This window comes from Triticum urartu, chromosome 6 (genome assembly GCF_003073215.2).
Source record: "Triticum urartu cultivar G1812 chromosome 6, Tu2.1, whole genome shotgun sequence".
Classification (NCBI taxonomy): Eukaryota; Viridiplantae; Streptophyta; class Magnoliopsida; order Poales; family Poaceae; genus Triticum; species Triticum urartu.
In genome coordinates this window covers 533,329,962-533,350,526 of record NC_053027.1, presented here as the reverse complement: position 1 = coordinate 533,350,526, position 20,565 = coordinate 533,329,962, and the positions used below count along the sequence as shown (strand labels likewise).

At 46.6% G+C, this 20,565-nt stretch overlaps 1 protein-coding gene across 1 annotated transcript; it reads right to left on the bottom strand.

Moving 5' to 3' along the window:
* Positions 1 to 220: 220 nt before the first annotated feature.
* On the bottom strand, positions 221 to 1,134 carry LOC125516920 (protein PHLOEM PROTEIN 2-LIKE A10-like). The gene has a single exon (XM_048682181.1). It carries the CDS (start codon positions 1,132 to 1,134, stop codon positions 226 to 228), a length of 909 nt encoding a protein of 302 aa, XP_048538138.1. The 3' UTR covers positions 221 to 225.
* Between the last annotated feature and the right edge of the window lie 19,431 nt (positions 1,135 to 20,565).

Below are 20,565 nucleotides of genomic sequence, written 5' to 3'. Positions count from 1 at the left end.
TTGCAAAATTATCCATTCATGGCCTATATACTCCCTATCAGACTATCACAAACAACAAACCAACAACTACAAATCCAACAGATTTCTGCTTCCAAATACTAGTCAACAGTACAGAAAAAAGGCTAGCAGTAGCAAACGATCAATTTGCAATCTACATAATTTACTTTCCAACTACAATCAGGATAACTGGAACAATGTCACCTTGAAGTCCACACCAGGATATGCCTAGGCCGGCAACGGGAACCTCATTCCAACCGAAATGTGCATGCACATTGTGAGGCATAAGGTGAAGATGGCCATGGACTTGGCGCTCAGGTACTTGACGGCGACGAGACCCCTTTCGGTGATTTCGTCACGGGCAACGACAATGCTCTTTCGTGCACCAGCGGACACCCGCTGAGTCGAGAACTCGAGGAATGACCGGACCATCTCTGCGGTGACCCTGCCCGTGACATCCAGCACAAACCTCCGGTTGCTTGGCATGGCCAATGTGGTCGATACTCTCTCCATTACACAGCTAGGACCTGAATTGCAGACCTCTTGCACCACTGCTGCTTCAGCTCGAGAAATGGAGGCCTCCTTTGTGACCTGCCGTGAGGTCCTGACAAACGTCTCGACGGCGCCGTTGCAGACGGACACGAGCAGGTCCTTGAGCTTGGCGTCGTGCTTGGGGTCAGTGACGCCTGCGAGCACCTGGTCGGAGGTGCGCACGGCCGCGGTCCTGTCGAGGTAGGCGGCGACGGCGGTGCTGACGAACACCCGGACGAGCTCCGCGGCGGCCTCCTTGCCCCTGTCGCTGCACAGCGCGGCGAGCCAGTCCGGCTGGCCAGGGGCGCGGGGCTGGGCCTCGGGATCACGGCAGGAGAGCACGAGGTTCCTGGCGAAGCTCCCGAGGACGGCGGAGGCGAACCCGGCGCCGTCGGGGGAGAGGAGGCGGTCCAAGATCCGGTCGTGCAGCGGCGGGGAGGGAGGATCCGGGCCCCGGGCGGCCCAGTGGGAGGAGAAGGCGCGAAGGGCCCCCGAGGCGAGCGACTCGGAGAGGGCGGAGGCGGCGGAGGAGACGTGGTCGGAGGCGGCGAGCTTGGAGAGGACGAGTGCGGGGAAGGAGTGGAAGAACCGAAAAAAGTGGATCATGCTGTGATGCCGATCGAAGGGACACCGAGTGGTGTGGCAGTTTTGCAATCGGGCACAGGGTTGCCAAATACATATTTCGAAAACAAATAAACAATTTCTAGTGCAGGCCATACATATAAAGAAACATACATAGAATGCTTGTATATAGGAAAGAGAGAAACATATCTTTTCTGAATCATTACTTTTCTTAAAACATGAGCTCGATCTGGTAAAGATATAGGAAAGACCACGTAAAGCTAGACCAGGAGCTCGATCTGACTGACTGAATCCACAGAGAATGTAAACTGAGCGCTCTGATTTCGCGTTGCTGCAGGCGGACGGCATGCGTGACATGGTGAGCCGAACGTGCGCTGGGTTGGTTTGGCTGGTCATGGACCTTTTGGTCCCGGTTGGTGGGACGAACCGGGACCAATGGGCCTCGCTCCTGGCCCACCACCATTGGTCCCGGTTGGTGGCCTGAACCGGGACCAAAGGCTCCCCTTTAGTCCCGGTTCTTGCCACAAACCGGGACCAATGAGGTGCCTATATATACCCTCGCCCGCAGCAGAGCACTCCCGTGCTCTGTTTTTCTCTGGCCGGCGAGGGGAGGGGTTTGTGGTGCTCTAGCTCACCTCCTATGCACATGAGGTGTTCGATGGAATGCCCGAGCCACACTACTTAAACTTTCTCCTCTCGAAGCTCGACCTCCAAGCTCCATTTTCCTCGAGATTTGTCTAGATTTAGCGGTCCGTCACGCCCCGTCCCCGTCTTCACCGCCGTCGATCACCCGCGCTGATCTCATCACCGGACCACCGTGGTGAGCCTCTTGTTTTATCTTCTTTCTGAAAGGAAAAATATTCTTACTTGTATGTTTAGATAGATACTTGTATCATTTTCTTACATTTATTATTGCATCTTATATAGTGCGATGGTTTTGGTATCCGCCCCCGTCGGCCCTCGTCCTGTCTATGATTCGGATTTGGTATGTATATTATTATCATAACTATTGGTTCATTTATTGTTTATGAAAATTATGCCGACCAACGTGACATAGATTTTATTTATCTAGGATGTATGTGAATCGGAAATGCCAACCGACCCTATTGTCGAGAGGTTAAATTTAGTTGAAGAAGAAAACAATTTTTTGAAGGAAAAAATAAAAAAAATTGAGGAGGAGAAGATGATATTGGAGTTGCATGTTGCAGATGTCGTCGATGATCACAAGATCAAGATGGATGCAATGCGCTTGAAGATTAGAAAGATTAGAAAATATGCCATTCATACCGAGCCTTGGTATCATTATGCCGTTGGATCAATTGTTACCTTGGTTGCGATTATGATCGCATTTGTTTTCGCATTGAAATGTTTTACATAGTTTCAATGTATGGTTTAATTAATTAGATGCTCTGGAGAGCTATATGTTGTTAGATGAGAACTACGTATGCACTTTGGTTTTAATGTGATGATGAACTTATATTAATTAGGACACTTAATTATATTAATGCACGCAGATGAACCGGCAATGGATGTACGGTGACAGACACACCCGCGAGTACATTAAGGGCGTGCATGAGTTTCTCGATGCGGCTGAGGCAAACAAGCAGAATGATTTTATGTGTTGTCCATGCACTGAATGTGGGAATACGAGGTCTTACTCTAACCGGAAAATCCTCGAGGATCACATCCCACCTGCTTTACAAGGGTTTCACCACACTGTTTGACGACTTCTGGGTTTTTTTGGCTATTTACAGCATACCATTTCGCAGCTTCATTTTGTATGAATTTTTAAATTCAATGCAGTCTATTGCAAATTGCGATCAAAATATTCTCATGTGAGCTTATGGGTGATTACGGATATGGCTTCATAACGGTACGCATATCATGAAATTGGCGGGTATCTGATGGAAGACGGCGAAGAAGAAGAGTACGATGACAACTATGTGCCCCCTGAATACGGTGATGCTGCAACGGGGGGAGCTGGTGAAGATCAAGAGGAACCAGACGATGTGCCCAACGATGCTGCAACGGGTGAAGTTGCTGAAGATCAAGAGGAACCAGACGATGTGCCCGATGATGATGATCTCCGCCGGGTCATTGTCGATGCAAGGACGCAATGTGAAAGTCAAGGAGAGAAGCTGAAGTTCGATCGCATGTTAGAGGATCACAAAAAAGGGTTATACCCCATTGCGAAGATGGCAAACACAAAGCTCGGTACCGTACTGGAATTGCTGCAGTGGAGGGAAAGAGAATGCTGTGGCTGACAAAGGATTTGAGAAGCTACTGAAAATATTGAAGAAGAAGCTTCCAAACGATAACGAATTGCCCGACAGTACATACGCAGCAAAGAAGGTCGTATGCCCTCTAGGATTGGAGGTGGAGAAGATACATGCATGCCCTAATGACTGCATCCTCTACCGCGGTGCATACAAGGATCTGAACGCATGCCCGGTATGCGGTGCGTTGCGGTATAAGATCAGACGAGATGACCCTGGTGATGTTGACGGCGAGCCCCTCAGGAAGAGGGTTCCTGCGAAGGTGATGTGGTATGCTCCTATAATACCACGGTTGAAACGTCTGTTCAGAAACGAAGAGCATGCCAAGTTGATGCGATGGCACAGTGAGAACCGAAAGAAAGATGGGAAGTTGAGAGCACCCGCTGACGGGTCGCAGTGGAGAAAAATCGAGAGAAAGTACTGGGATGAGTTTGCAAAGGACCCAAGGAATGTATGGTTTGCTTTAAGCGCGGATGGCATTAATCCTTTCGGGGAGCAGAGCAGCAATCACAGCACCTGGCCCGTGACTCTATGTATGTATAACCTTCCTCCTTGGATGTGCATGAAGCGGAAGTTCATTATGATGCCAGTTCTCATCCAAGGCCCTAAGCAACCCGGCAACGAAATTGATGTGTACCTAAGGCCATTAGTTGAAGAACTTTTACAGCTGTGGAATGGAAACGGTGTACGTACGTGGGATGAGCACAGACAGGAGGAATTTAACCTTAAGGCGTTGCTGTTCGTGACCATCAACGATTGGCCCGCTCTCAGTAACCTTTCAGGACAGACAAACAAAGGATACCACGCATGCACGCACTGTTTAGATGACACTGAAAGTATATACCTGGACAAATGCAGGAAGAATGTGTACCTGGGCCATCGTCGATTTCTTCCGACCAACCATCAATGTCGAAAGAAAGGCAAGCATTTCAAAGGCGAGGCAGATCACCGGAAGAAGCCCGCCATGCGCACCGGTGATCACGTGCTTGCTATGGTCAATGATTTACACTACGTAATCTTTGGAAAGGGTCCCGGTGGACTAGCTGTTCCGAATGACGCTGAGGGACACGCACCCATGTGGAAGAAGAAATCTATATTTTGGGACCTACCCTACTGGAAAGACCTAGAGGTCCGCTCCTCAATCGACGTGATGCACGTGACGAAGAACCTTTGCGTGAACCTGCTAGGCTTCTTGGGCGTGTATGGGAAGACAAAAGATACACCTGAGGCATGAGGACCTGCAACGTTTGCACGAAAAAGACGGCATGCCTCCGAAGCAGTATAAAGGTCCTGCCAGCTACGCTCTTACGAAAGAAGAGAAAGAAATCTTCTTTGAATGCCTGCTCAGTATGAAGGTCACCGACTGGCTTCTCGTCGAATATAAAGGGAATAATAAATATGCCAGAGAAAAAGTTTCAGAACCTAAAGTCTCATGACTGCCACGTGATTATGACACAACTGCTTCCGGTTGCATTGAGGGGGCTTCTACCGGAAAACGTTCGATTAGCCATTGTGAAGCTATGTGCATTCCTCAATGCAATCTCTCAGAAGGTGATCGATCCAGAAATCGTACCAAGGCTAAGGAGTGATGTGGCGCAATGTCTTGTCAGTTTCGAGCTGGTGTTCCCACCATCCTTCTTCAATATCATGACGCACGTCCTAGTTCATCTAGTCGACGAGATTGTCATCCTGGGACCCGTATTTCTACACAATATGTTCCCCTTTGAGAGGTTCATGGGAGTCCTAAAGAAATATGTCCGTAACCGCGCTAGGCCAGAAAGAAGCATCTCCATGGGCCATCAAACAGAGGATGTTATCGGGTTTTGTGTTGACTTCATTCCTGGCCTTAACAAGATAGGTCTCCCTAAATCGCGGTATGAGGGGAGACTGACTGGAAAAGGCACTCTGGGAAGAGACTCAATAATATGCAGGGACGGATATTCTTGGTCTCAGGCACACTACACAGTTCTACAGAACTCTACCTTGGTGACCCCGTATGTCGATGAACACAAGAACAATCTGCGCTCCAAACACCCGGAGCAGTGCGATGACTGGATTACATGTGAACACATCAGGACTTTCAGCAGTTGGTTGGAAACATGTCTCAGAGGTGACAACACTGTTTGTGATGAGTTGTACTTGTTGTCCAGGGGACCATCTTTGACTGTATTGACTTACAAAGGATACGAGATAAATGGGAATACATTTTACACGATCGCCCTAGATCAAAAGAGCACCAACCAAAACAGCGGTGTCCGCTTTGATGCAGCAACCGAGAGCGGAAAGGATACATATTATGGTTACATAGTGGACATATGGGAACTTGACTACGGACCTAATTTTAAGGTCCCTTTGTTTAAGTGCAAATGGGTCAATCTGTTAGGCGGCGGGTTACAGGTAGACCCACAGTACGGAATGACAACAGTTGATCTGAAAAATCTTGGGTACACTGACGAACCGTTCGTCCTAGCCAATGATGTGGCACAGGTTATCTATGTGAAGGACATGTCTACCAAACCGAGAAAAAGAAAAGATAAGGAAGCGAATACATCATACGATGAGCCAAAGCGCCACATAGTTCTTTCAGGAAAAAGGGACATCCTGGGAGTGGACGGTAAGACAGACATGTCTGAAGATTATGAAAAGTTTCATGAAATTCCTCCCTTCAATGTTAAGGCTGACCCAAGCATTCTGATAAACAACGAAGATTATCCATGGTTACGGCGCAATAAGCAAATGACACAAGCGAAGAAAAAGTGAAGACTTTCTCCCGCAACTATTATGATGATACCATGCCAAATTTGTAACAGACGAACATGCTACCATTGTCCGTTTTGTACATGCACATGCTATGTGGGTGAAATTATGATACCATCCCAACTTTCAACCTTTTCAGAGTTCATTTGAAATGGTTTCATGTCTTATGGTTCAAGGTTTTATGTGTTGAGGCAAATGGATCAATATGTCAGGAGGCGGGGTACAGGTAGACCCACAGTATGGTATGACAACAGTGGATCTAAACAATCTTGGGTACACAGACGAACCATTCATCCTAGCCAATGATGTGGCGCAGTTATTGTCTGAAACTTTGATACTTCGAAAGTGATTGTCCATTTTGTACATGAAGTGCATCAAGTTTTTGTCGTAACCCTCTCTACTTTTTGAAACATGCTATGTGGGTGAAATGATGATACCATGCCAACTTTCAACCTTTTCAGAGTTCATTTTTAAATGCTTTCCAATTTCAGAGTCATTTAGCTCAAAGAATGAATTAATAGCAAACAGAATGAACTACAAAACTTTTATGAAAATAAAAACAATCAATTAAAATATTATGTTATGATCAACTAAAATAAAACTATAATATTCTTCAATAGCAAAAAGAATATAATTTTTGTGACCTAAAATCAAACTATAAGTATTTAATTGTAAGTATAAATAAAAAATAAATAGCAAAAAAGAAAAAAAATTCTATTTTTATAGTAAAGTTATTCATAAACTAGTGATTCACACGAATTTAAAAAAATACAAATTTAAACTATTCAAAATTTTAAAACTAATGGCACTAACAGAAAGTTTATAATTTTTGTGACCTAAAATCAAAAAGAAATCACTAAAAAACTATAAGTATTTAGTTGTAAGTATAAATAAAAAATAAATAGAAAAAAAATTCTATATTTATAGTAAAGTTATTCATAAACTAGTGATTCACACAAATTTTTAAAAATTCAAATTTAAACTATTCAAAATTTAAAACTAATGGCACTAACAGAAAGTTTATAATTTTTGTGACCTAAAAGCAAAAACAAATCACTAAAAACTGTAAGTATTTTGTTTTAAGTAGAAATAAAAGAATAAAAAACCAAAAAAATGTAGAAATAAAAAAGAAAAAACCAAAAAAATGCCACCTACTGGGCCTCCACGGCCTGAATACGACTAGAAACCCTACATGGGCCAGGATTCAGGCCTGTAGAAGGCCCAATAGGCCCACAGGCAGTAGCAAGTTTAGGCCCGAAAGCCTGCATTAGAGAGGAGCTCGAATGGGGAGGCACACCAGCGCTTATAAACAAGTGCCGGCGCCCTTCAGCTAGCGATGTGGGACTAAACTTTTGGGCGCGGGGCAGCACAAGGGCCATTGGTCCCGGTTGGTGGCACCAACCGGGACTAAAGGGGGCATTGGTCACGGTTCGTGGCACAACTGGGACATTGCCCCCCTTTAGTCCCGGTTGGTGCCACCAACCGGGACCATAGGCCTATGCTTCCCGCCCTTTCGGCTGCTGAAAAGAGACTATGGTCCCGGTTGGTGGCACGAACCGGGACCATAAGGGGGCATTGTCCGGTTGGTGCCACGAACCGGGACCATTGCTCTGGGTATATAAGGTAGCACTTGTGAAAATTTCGCCAACCGCTCCCATTCGCCCCCGACGCCCAGGCCGTTCGTCGTCGTCGTCGCCGCCCCGAGCCCGTCGTCGCCCGCTCCCCGTCGCCGTCGCCCCGCGCCGCCGCAGGCCTTGTCCCCGTCGCTGCTTGCGCCGTCGCCGCCTCCTCGTCGCTGCGTGCGCCATCTCCGCCCCCTCCCCGTCGCCCCGCGCCGCGTCGCCGGCCTCCCCCGCGCCGTCGCCCCTGCCCCGCCCCCGTCGCCCCGCCCCGCCCCGCCGTCGCCCCGCCCCGCCCGTCACCGTCGCCGCGGCCCACCCGTCACCGTCGCCGTCGCCCTGCCCGTTGGTCCGGCCGGCGCCCCTCCCCTGTTTTTTATATATTATATATGCTTGTGTATATTGCCTCTTTGTGTATATTATGTATGCATATATGTATTGTGTATATTGCTTCTTTTCAGATTTTTTTCATATATATGTTTGTATTTTGTATTTTCCTTTTTTATAAAAATGTATATATGTTTGTATGTTCTCTGTGTATATATGTTCATATATGCAAACGTTAGATTTAAATATTTAGAAAAGGATTATCTATATATGTTCTCTGATTTAGTACATTTTAGGTTAGTTTCATTTCTAGAAAAGTTTTATATATTTAGAAGAGGAAAAAGGAAAATAAGAAAAGGAAAAGGAGAAGAAGAGGAGAGGAAGAAAAGGAAGAGGAGAAGAAGAAAGGAATAGAGGAGAAGAAGAAAAAATAGAAATTTTTTTCTATTTTTTCTCTTCTCCTCTTTTTTTCTTCTTTTTTTCTTCGATGTTCTCCCCCTCCTGATAGGAAAGTTTTATATAGAAAGTTACAATTTTAGAAAAGTTGTATATATGCAAAGTTACAATTTTAGAAAAAGAAGGACAGGAAAGAAGAAAATAAGAAGAGGAAAGAAAGAAGAAAGGAGAGGAAAAGAAGAGGAGAAATAAATAAGAAGAAGAAAAAAGAAGAAAAAGAAGGTGTCGAGGATCTTCTTCTCCTCTTTTTCTTCTTCTTTTTTTTCTTCGATCTTCTCCTCTAGCTATTCTTCTTCTTCTCCTCTATTTTCTTCTTCTTCTTCTTCTTCTTCTTCTTCTTCTTCTTCTTCTTAATTTTTATCGGGAACGAGGGTGTCGAGGATTGCCGAGGGGTCGAGGGTCGGGAACTAGGGTAGAGGGTCGAGGGTCGTTAAGGGGTCAAGGGTCGAGGGTTCGAGGGTTCTATAGGGTCGAGGGTCGAGGGTTCCAGGGTCGTCTAGGGGTCGAGGGTTCCAGTGTCGTCGAGGGTTCGAGGGGTCGAGGATCGTAGAGGGGTCGAGAGAGGTTTCCTAGTGTCAAAGTATTGAAGAAATCCATGCCTTCATCATTAGCCGGAAGTAACCAGGGCATGTTGGTACGAAGTTCTGCAAAGTTGTTCTGGAATGGAGTCCCGGATAGAATAATCCGCCTTTTGGTACGAATTCAGCAAAGGCCTTCCAAATAGCGATATTCAGAAGGCTCTTGCTGAACTTTGTACCAAAAAGCGAATTATCCTATCTGGGACTCCGTTCCAGAACAACTTTGAAGAGCTTCGTACCATCATGCACATGTTACTTTTCCTAATGATGAAGACATGGTTTTGTTGAATCCTTTGACACTACGCAACCTCCGACCCCTCGGCGATCCTCTCGAACATGAGAGGAAGAAGAGGATAAAAAAAGAAGAGGAAGAAGAAAAAAAAAGGAGAAGAAAGAATAGAGGAGTTCTTCTCCTCTATTCTTTCTTCTCCTCTTTTTTTCTTCTTCTTCCTCTTTTTTTTATCGGGAACGAGGGTCGTCGAGGGACATAGATGTAGTGTCGTCGTTGTCGATATATACCCCCTCCCGATAGCTTGCTATGATTAGGTAGCTAGTTCTACGTGTTGGCACTAATATATCCATCTGTCATGTTTGAATAATAATTGCCATGTTGTAAATATTTGTAGAAACTATGGACACCGCCCTGAGACGAACAAAAGAAGCGTTGTTGAGGGACATAATCGCAGAAGGAAGTGATGCCGTCTCGTTGTTTCTCAACGAACCGATGGTCTGGAAGGAGAGGGTGAACAAGCTGGCTATGGTGACCTAATGCTGGTGCAAGAAGAAGAACATGAGGACGGCTCCGGTGACCCAATGCCGGTGCAAGAAGGAGACCGTGATGACGGCTCCGGTGACCGAACCGAGTCCGGCCAGGTATATATATTAGTTAAGCCTGTGCTGACTAGCTGATTGATGCATTCATTGTTTTGGTATGTACACATATTAATTAAGTCTTTGTTCTTTTTTCTAGCCCTCCGGATCGAGCACAACTTCGGTAAAGAGACGAGGCCCGAAGAAAAAGTTGAGCTCGGATGAAAAGTTTGAGATCATAGCAATCGCGCCCGACGGCCAACCGATTGAACCCCTCCGGACAAAGAGCGCATTTGTTGCTCAGTGCGGGGTTCTGGTTAGGGACAAGATCCCGATAAGCATCCAGCAATGGTTTAAGCCGGCTACAGAAGACCCTGAGGTGTCTTATGTCAATGATATGCAGAAAAATGATCTTTGGACTGAGCTGAAGTCAAATTTCACCCTACCGCCAGAGGATAATCCGAGAAGCCAGTTAAAGAGCAATTAATCAAGTCTTTTGCTCTAAAGAGGATGGCAGATCTATTCAGGAGGTGGAAGAAAGAGCTGAATAAGGTTTGTCGATAAAAAAGAGACACCAGAATTCAAGGGCAGATATGAGAAGATCAGAGATCACTGGCCCGCATTTGTGGCCCACAAGACATCGGAAAAGAGTAAGAAGATGTCGGCGACAAACAAGCAAAATGCTGCGAAGAAGATGCTTCACCATCGCACGGGGTCAGGTGGCTACCTCGTAGCCCGGCCTAAGTGGGCCAAGACTGAGAATGATCTGGTTGATAAAGGGATCGAACCAGAGACAATTAGCTGGCCAGACCGTTGCCGGACTTGGTTCTTCGGGGCTGGCGGAACCTTGGACCCTGTAACAGGGAAGTGCATTTGGACGAACGATCAAATGGACATACCAGTCAGGAAGCTTAAGCAGTATATCGAAGCAGCGCAGCAAGGGAAGTTCTTTCCAGATAGAGAGAACGACGAGCTCACAATGGCCCTCGGGAATCCTGAGCACCCTGGACGGACACGAGGCACGCCAGGCTCCATTCCGTGGAAGGTTGGGTTTCCGGACGCAGGCGGTTACAAATCCCATGAGAGGAGGAAAAAAGTGTAGCAGACCCAAATGCAGGCGCTGCAAGCAAGGGTAGGACGATAGAGGAACGAGAAGCAAATCGCAGCAAACGTACTGCCGAAGCTTCCCCCGAAGCTACCCCGCCATCTCAGCGCAGAAGCAGCGTGGCTTCCACCGAGCTGCTTCAGCCGGAGCATGCCTTGACGGCTCCTGCCAGCTATCCCGTGGATGCTATAACGGAGTCTCAAAATTGCCACCTTATGACGCAATGGATGAATTTGAAGGTCAAGGCGGCTGTTGGCTCTGTTTATCCTACTGAACCCGGCGCAACTTTTCACTGCCGGCCGATTCCAGAAGGATATGCTAGGGTGATGGTGGATGAAATAACGGAGGGATTTGAGGACCTCCAGCTTGACCACCCTACCGGTGAAGGGGAGACTCGGCTGGGGTTGCTCTGAAGACTCCATGCCTATGGCGGAAGGAGCTCATCAACTTCCGAAACTGGAGACGCCTCCGCCTCCTCCTCCTCCTCCGGCAAGTCAGGCACTCCGCCTCCTCCACCGTCCTCCTTCCGGCGAGTGACGATCAGGGCCCTCAGCCGGCTCTTCTCCGGCATGCGTGGCGGCACTCCGCCTCCTTCTCGCCTGCGCCGACGCGCCCGAAGCAGCCAGCCTCCTCCCTTCTCCGCCTCGTCAGCAAGGGCGGAAGAGACCTACCGCCGCTCCAGCTGCTCCGGCGCGTCGTAGTCCTTCTCCTCCGCCTCTTAAGCAAATAAAGAAGACAACCGCTCCGTCTGCTCGGTCGGCGTCTAGCAGTACAACCAGAGGCGGGAGGACATACAGATTCGGTCCTTCTCTGAAGACTCCAGAGAAGTTACCATACGAGAGGACCCCGGAGGAGAACGCGAAGATCGCGCGAACCGAAGTGGATGACTGGTTTCAAGGGTTGAAAGCAAAGAGACATCCACCTCCGGAGGAGAAGGTAGATCCGGTGAAAGTGAAGCGCACTCTGGCTGCCCTGGCAAAACCACCCAAGTCTCCGCCGAAAGGCAACTATGAGCGCATTATTGCAAAGACATGGGCCGAAGCGGAGCGGTCGGGAAGTACAGTCAGTGATCAAAGGCTGAAAGAACGACGAGCAGCTGGGAAACAAATTGCCCAGCTCGGCGAACAAGCGAAGCAATCGTGCCCCCCCCTCAAGGTGCCTAGCGACATCGTCGATCCGAGGATGGTGCCCGGTTATGGCAATGTTGACGATTACCTGCCCGACGATGTACATTATGATCCCATGGAGGTGCAGATACACAGATACGAGTACGGGAAGCCTCTCGTCAAAGATGAAAAATCTTTAACAACGATGATGCGAAGATTACATGATTGGTACTTGAAAATCTGTAGAGAGTCTGGGGGGAGGAGTACTTTGTATGCGAGAGTTAAACCGGAGCATGACCTCGTTGGAATTGAACTGTTGCCTATTCCATTTGAGGAGTTCTATCAGTTTTTCAATCAATTGGCCCTCGATAAAACAACGATCACCTGCTACTATCTGTAAAACAACGATAAAACAACGATCGTGCCCCCCCCTCAAGGTGCCTAGCCACAACGTCGCTAATGATCCGAGGATGGTGCGCGGTTATAGTAATCTTGCAAATTACCTGCCCGACGATGTACATTATGAACCCATGGATGTGCAGATACAAAGATACGAGTACGGGAAGCCTCTCGTCAAAGATGAAAGATCTCTATCAACGATGATGCGAAGATTGCATGATTGGTACTTGAAAATCTGCAGAGACTCTGGGGGAGGAGTACTTTGTATGTGAAAGTTAAAAAGGAGCATGACCTCGTTGGAATTGATCTGTTGCCTGTTCCATTTGAGGAGTTCTATCAGTTTTTCAATCAATTGGCCCTCGATAAAACAACGGTCACCTGCTACTGTCTGTAAGTAGTACTACTTCTGTCATTAAGTCTCTCTATATAGCTCATCTCTTTCATTGCATGTATTTATAATTATCCTCACTATATTATGCAGAATGAAGATCGCCGAATTGAAGAAAAGACAAATCGGTGATATTGGGTTCGTTAACACATATCTCATAGATGCAACTGAGGTTGAACATCGTCCCGGAGATACCGAGGCCAACTTGCTACGATCATTCAAAAAAAATGAAAACAAAGATATAATACTCTTTCCTTACAACTTCAAGTGAGTGTTACTGTCTTGTGCATATTCGGTTTCCCTTATATATTAGTCCAGGTTATAGTAATGTAATTGATGAGTTATGCATGCGTGCGCATGTACCACTATATTCTCCTAGAGATTAGGCTTGAGCAGGGAGTAGTAACTGTCTTGGACTCTAAACGAAAAGATCCCAAGGAGTATGCGGACATGACTGAAATCCTCAAGAAGTAAGTTAAATCGATCATTATCCACCATATCAGCAACTTTGTTCATTTCCTGATATCAATTAATTGTTTTCTTTGTCCGGAAGGGTTTGGAGAAAATTCACCAGAAAAGTCCCGGGACTACCGAAGGAGCTGGAATTTAGACAACCGAAAGTAAGTACTATAGTAGCATGTTCCGCGCATCTCCTAGTGATTCTTGCTTATCAGTTTGATTGACCTCTATTTCTTGTAAAGTGGTTATGGCAGGAAAAAGGGAATGATTTATGTGGATACTACATCTGCGAGTCCATCGCCACACGACCTGTGAGCGGGGCGGGTACTCTGACAAACAATATGAAGTACGTAAATAACAACATTCACAATTTTATTTTATTACCATCATTTGTATTGAGTTTCATTCATTCATATATATTATAGTGTATTGACCCCCTTCTTCAAATTAGATGTTCGGAAGCGGGATGAACTCCTAGCACCAGCTCGCATTCGAGCAATTCAAGAAGGAATTGGCGGCATTTTCTGACCAAGTGATCGCTGGAAGACGAAGAATACTTATGTGGACATGAGTCCGTATGATTATATTTGTAAGAGATAATTATTGTATATAATGTAGCCGGTAGTGGTCAGATAGATAATAACGAGACTTGTTGTTCGACCAATCTCTTCGGAGAAGGAGAGGTGGTCAATATCACTTCTCTCTGTATGCATATATGGTTCAAGACGATCCTTCTGTTTCCTTCTTATACGTATGTATATTACGTAGCGTCGACCAAGCACGGACGTAGAGAGGACACTTCTCTCTATTAATTATAGCTAGCTAACACATATATGAACACTAAATTAACCCCCCGCAAAACCCCCAACCCCCCCCCCTTCAAAAAAAAACAAAAACCCCAGCCACAAAAATGCTGACGCGTGGATGCCTATTGGTCCCGGTTGGTGCCACCAACCGGACCAAAGGGTCTCCTGCCTGGGCTCTGCGCACTGCCCACGTGGAGGCTTATCAGTCCCGGTTCTGGATTGAACCGGGACTAAAGGGTCGGGGCATTAGTACCGACACTTTAGTCCCGGTTCAGGACCGGAACTAAAGGCCCTTACGAACCGGGACTATAGGCCCTTTTTACCAGTCTCTCTCTCTCTCTCTCATTTCTTCATGATATGAGAGTGCTCTATCAATTGAAAACTCGAATTAGTTTTATATATCTACTCATTGCACCCAATGTGAAGTATTGAACCGTAATATTTAGTAGGACTAGAATTTTCCAGTGTTAAATGAAGGAGTGAATGAAGGAAAGATGAAACTATGAGTTTATGACAATTAAAATCTTCTTTGGATGAATTTGTTCGTCATGTGTATTGGGGGATATCGAGGGAGAACCTGTTTCATTTTCCTATATATTCCACTTTGTAAAAAGTTGGTTGCTTAATCGACCGCGGGACTTGTGCATGTTAACATATAGCATGCAATGTACATGATGAGAGGTAGGTTGGTTGGGATAGGCTCGTACGCTAGCTGTACAAGGAGATAGAGCCGGATCAATTCTCAACCGATCCTATAGATACATAAGTATATAACACAACTTAGAGCATTTCCAACAGCCGTGCTAAGTGCCGCGCGCAAAAACCTGTTTGCCGCGCGCGCTTTGGCTGGTTTAGCGCGCCCGCCTGCGCTGGCTCCAGCAGCCGCGCTATAATGCAGCGCGCGCGCCGCTCCAGCAGAGCGCAAAAATACAGCGCGCGCGCCGCACAAACCACATATACATGTATTATGAGCAAAAATGATCAAACAAACAAAATAAATCAACAATAAATAGTTCAATTTCGTTATCATTACAACTCAAACAAATAGTTTATCGTTCAGTACAACAAATGCAATAAACACAACAAATAGTTCATGAACAATACAATGTCGAATGCAGATATCATCATGCTCTTTGTCGTCCATGCCATGCCCACCACTCTTCAATCAAATCATTCTGAAGTTCATTGTGCGTTGCGGGACGCCGAATGGCATGATAGGAGGCAATAAAACGGGCTACCCTTTCAGCCCTCCGTCGCACTCGCACGGGATATCCCAAGAGCTCATACTGTGAGTAGTCTAAATCTTGGCCACGCTCATTCTCGATGATCATGTTGTGCATGATCACACAAGCGTGCATGATGTACCAAAGCATTTTTTGATCCCAAAATCTAGCCGGTCCTCTCACAATAGCAAATTGGGCTTGCAAAATCCAAATGCTCTCTCCACATCTTTTCTAGCCGCCGCATGAGCATTGTGGAAATCAAGATTTTTCTTACCTTCCGGCTTTTTCAACGGCTTCACGAAGGTTTGCCACTTTGGATAGATGCCATCCGCTAGATAATAGCCATAGTTGTACGTACGGCCATTTGCTACAAACTGCACCGGTGGCAATCACCATTTGCAATCTTATTCATCAGTGGTGACCGGTTGACAACATTGATGTCATTCAAAGATCCAGGCATTCCAAAGAATGCATGCCAAATCCAAGTCTCTTGATCGGCCACCGCTTCAAGGATTATAGTGGAACCCTTTTTTTGGCCGTGGAATTGCCCATGCCATGCCTTTGGACAATTCTTCCAACTCCAATGCATGCAATCTATTGAGCCAAGCATGCCAGGAAAGCCGCGAGCTTTGTTCATCGCCAATAGCCTTATGACGTCTTCAGCATTGGGAGATCTCAAATACTCCTCGCCAAACACTTGCACAATTCCCACTGCAAAGCGCTTGACACACATGATGGCTTGGCTCTCACCCATAGCCAAGTGATCATCAACAAGATCAGCCGGTATACCGTATGCCAACATACGCAAAGCGGTTGTCACCTTCTGAAAGGTGCTATGCCCGAGCTCTCCGGCGGCATTCCTCCTTTGCTGAAAAAAGCGGTCATGGCTCGCTAGTTTCTCTGCAATGCGCCTGAACAACTCGGTGCTCATCTAACGCTAAACCGGCGACGAAAATACGACTCGGGGTATGTGGGATTCTCCGCAAAATAATGCCTGATCAATCTGTTGTGGGCATCGATCCTATCCCTCCAAATTTTCTGCCGACCCATAACCGAACCACCGTGCTTCGGTTTTTTTATATGCATAGCTAGGATCATTGCAAGATCCTCCTCCTCTTCCATATCAAATTCTTCTTCGAAAGAATCATACGACGAACTCATCTACAATGCAATACTATACTATAAAAACTACAATTCAAAACATGCATCAAATTCATGAAGTTTGAGCAATACATACCTTGTAGGCGTTTTGTCAAACACCTTGCGGGCGCGGCGCGGCAGCGAGCGCTCGGGCGCTGTTCCTCGGACGACGGAGGCGCGCGAGCGCCGGCGGGACTAGGAGGGGAAGGGGCGGAAGCGCGGGCGCGCGGGGATAGGCCGGGGAAGACTGAACGGTCGCCAGGGGCGCGGGCGGCGGCGGCGCGGCGGACGGGGGGTGGAAGTGGGAGAGGAAGTGCGGGCGCGAGCGCTGGAGTGTGCCGCGCGCTGCAGCGAGCGCCCGAAATACACTGCGCGACTAAGTGTTTTCGACCGTGCGCCCAACCCGTTATAGCGCGCGCGCCGTTTTTGCGCGCCCGCTGGAGCGACCCGCCGCGTTGCGCGCGCGCTAAAACGGCCTAATTTGCGGCACGGCGCTAGTTTAGCGCGGCTGTTGGAGATGCTCTTAAACAACTTCCCCTCACCATTGATAATGGAGAAGGACCGCACCAGGCGGATCATGATGGACCTCCAAAACTGGGATCCCTCTGTAGTTTGTACATGAAGCGGCTTTAATGGTGGGTTTACTTGCATCCCTATTACAGTCGATGCAACATCACTCATGAAGGCAAGCTTAACCTTGGGAATATGAATACATTCACTTACATAAGACTATGCAAGCTGATCAGATGGTCATGAGGAAACACTTAACCCTAGATGCATGTCCCGTGAAACCGGCAGGAGGGCCTATTGTTTCTCGAGAAAAAGATAGGGATGGCCATAAAGCCGACCACTGTATCAAGCGAAGGGGAGCCAAATCATCATAACATATGGTCTTCTAATAATTCATCTTGGTTGTGCACAATCAGATCACATGAAATCACGCCAGTGGTTTGCGAGATCCCAACATTTTGGGTGTTACCTAAAACCAAGTGAAATAGATAGGAAAATGAAGTAATCAAAGTCACACGAAGAATGAATTTATCCAGACAAGTTATTAATTTTCATAAACGCATACAACCTTTCCTTTATCTATGACAGGAAAAACTCTCGTCCAAGTAAATATCGGTATTCATTGATTCACAATTTTACACAAATAAGTAGATATTAGCTGAACAAACTTGAGAGAAAGAATTATAATGACAAATTATTCTGACTCAGCATAGCAAAGCTTAGATCCCCAGTGGTACTCGCTAGAATAATCTCAGATGTAGCATCCTCCTCCTTAAAGATCAGCGCAACAACGGGAGCTTCATAAGCCATTTCGAGCTCGGCCGGGCTATGTGCCTGGTTTGCTCCTCTTGCTGCGTCCTGTCGATGACCGCTGATGAGGTCATCTACTATAGGTAAGGTCAAGGACCCATCATATGGGGCCCACCTGGGGGCCCACGCCATCATTGGTACGTCCCTGGACCATACCAACATTCAGATGCGTTTATTAGGAAGTTCACTCGGACACCTCGACGACACTCGGACGACCACCCGTCACTCGGATGTGCTCGTTCCGGATGATTGTACTTGACACCATTATAATGCCCATAATGCGGCTATATCTCCCACGTGTCGAGGCACAACTTAGAGACATAACCGCATGGTGGTTTTGTCGCAAGAGGGTTAATCTTCAAACAATCCCATGTACTGAATAAGAAAGGGATAAAGAGTTCGCTTACAATCGCCACTTCACACAAATAACAAGTTAAACATACATCATCTAGAGTACAATCAAGGTCCGACTACGGAACCAAAATAAAAAAAGACAACCCCAAATGCTAGATCCCTGATCGTCCCAACTGGGCACCACTACTGATCATCAGGAAGCGAAACAAAGTAATGACCAAGGTCCCCGTCAAACTCCCATTTGAGTTCGGTAACATCACCTGCACTTGTATCATCGGCACCTGCAACTGTTTTGGAAGTATCTGTGAGTCACGAGGACTCAGCAATCTCAAAACCCGCGAGATTAAGACTACTTAAGCTTATGGGTAGGATAAGGTAATGAGGTGGAACTGCAGCAAGCGCTAAGCAAATATGGTGGCTAACATACGCAAATAAGACTAATATGAGAAGCTACGCAACGGTCGAAAAGCTATAAGTGATCAAGAAGTGATCCTGAGACTACTTACGTTCAAACATAACCCAAGACCGTGTTCACTGCCCGGACTCCGCCGAAAAGAGACCATCACGGCTACACACGCGGTTGGTTCATTTTAATTAAGTCAAGTGTCAAGTTATCTACAACCAGATATTAACAAATTCCCATCTGCCACATAACCGCGGGCACGGCTCTCGAAAGTTTATACCCTGTAGGGGTGTCCCAACTTAGCCCATCACAAGCTCTCACGATCAACGAAGGATATTCCTTCTCCCGGACGACCCGATCAGACTCGGAATCCCGGTTACAAGACATTTCGACAATGGTAAAAGAAGACCAGCAAGACCGCCCGAATGTCCCGACAAATCCCAATAGGAACTGCACATATCTTGTTCTCAGGGCACACTGGATGAACACTACGCACGGCAACCGAAGACCCCGCGTGAAGGGGTGGCACCGCAAGTGGCTCTAGGTTGGACCAACACTCAGAGGAGCACTGGTCCGGGGGGGGGGGGGTTAAAATAAAGATGACCCTCGGGAGCGCGACTCCCAAGGGAAAAGGTATAGGTGGCAAATGTTAAAACCAAGGTTGGGCCTTGCTAGAGGAGTTTTATTCAAAGCGAAATATCAAGGGGGCCCCATAACCCCAACCGCGTTAGGAACGCAAAGTCAAAGAACATAACACTGGTATGACGGAAACTAGGGCGGCAAGAGTGGAACAAAATACCGAGCAAAAGGCCGAGCCTTTCACCCTTTACCAAGTATATCAATGCATTAGTTAAAATAAGAGATATTGTGATATCCTCACATAACCACGTTCCAACATGGAGCAATCTTCAACTTCACCTGCAACTAACAACGCTATAAGAGGGGCTGAGCAAAAGCGGTAACATAGCCAAACAACGGTTTGCTAGGAATGTGGGTTAGAGGCTTGACATGGCAATATGGGAGGCATGATAAACAAGTGGTAGGTAGCGCGACATTACGATAGAGCGTACAACTAGCAAGCAAAGATAGAAGTGATATCGAGGGTAATGGTCATCTTGCCTGAGATCCCGCAAAGAAGAAGAACGAGTCCATGAGAAGACAAACGGACGTAGTCGAACGAATCCTCACAACTCTGGAACGGAACCGAAGCTAACGAGAAAAGCAAACCGGAAAGAAGCAAGCAACATGGTAAACACACAAGCATAAACATGGCATGATGCACAACCAAGGATGATGCATGTCCAGTTTAAATATGTGTGGCATGGCAAAGTGCACAAACAAAACTACAAGTTAAGTGGAGCTCAACATGTAACAAGATGCATGTTGACGAAACACCACATGCGGTTATTTAGTTCTCTCCCGTTTATGTACCCAACAAAATTAAATGTTCTTAACATGGCAAGAGGTGAAACATGAGTAAAATACATAGTTAGGCATTTTAAATGAGGCCGGAAACATCAAACAACAATTCCTGTAAATCCTCATGTGCATAAGGCAATTTAAAGCAACAACAATTTTTAAACATTTTAATGTTGTTATCATGATGCGGATGACATATGCAAGTTATATGCAATTTTTATGAAAATGTTGACATGAGCATGTTATGAAGCATTTGTCACCATGGCGGAAATAAGGGGGTGCCACGGCAACGACAACGGAAATGATGCCACAACAACATTCCGATGATCCGGCAATTCGTGGAAATGCCGGTGCAAAAGAACAAGTGTGCGGAACATGCAAGAGTGACGGGGAGTGATCCCGGTAACCGGGTTCCCATGGGTCGACGGCATGGCAAATGAGGAGGAACGTGCAAGGAAATCTCGGACACGGTGCAAACACAAGCATTCATACAACACACATGCATACGGT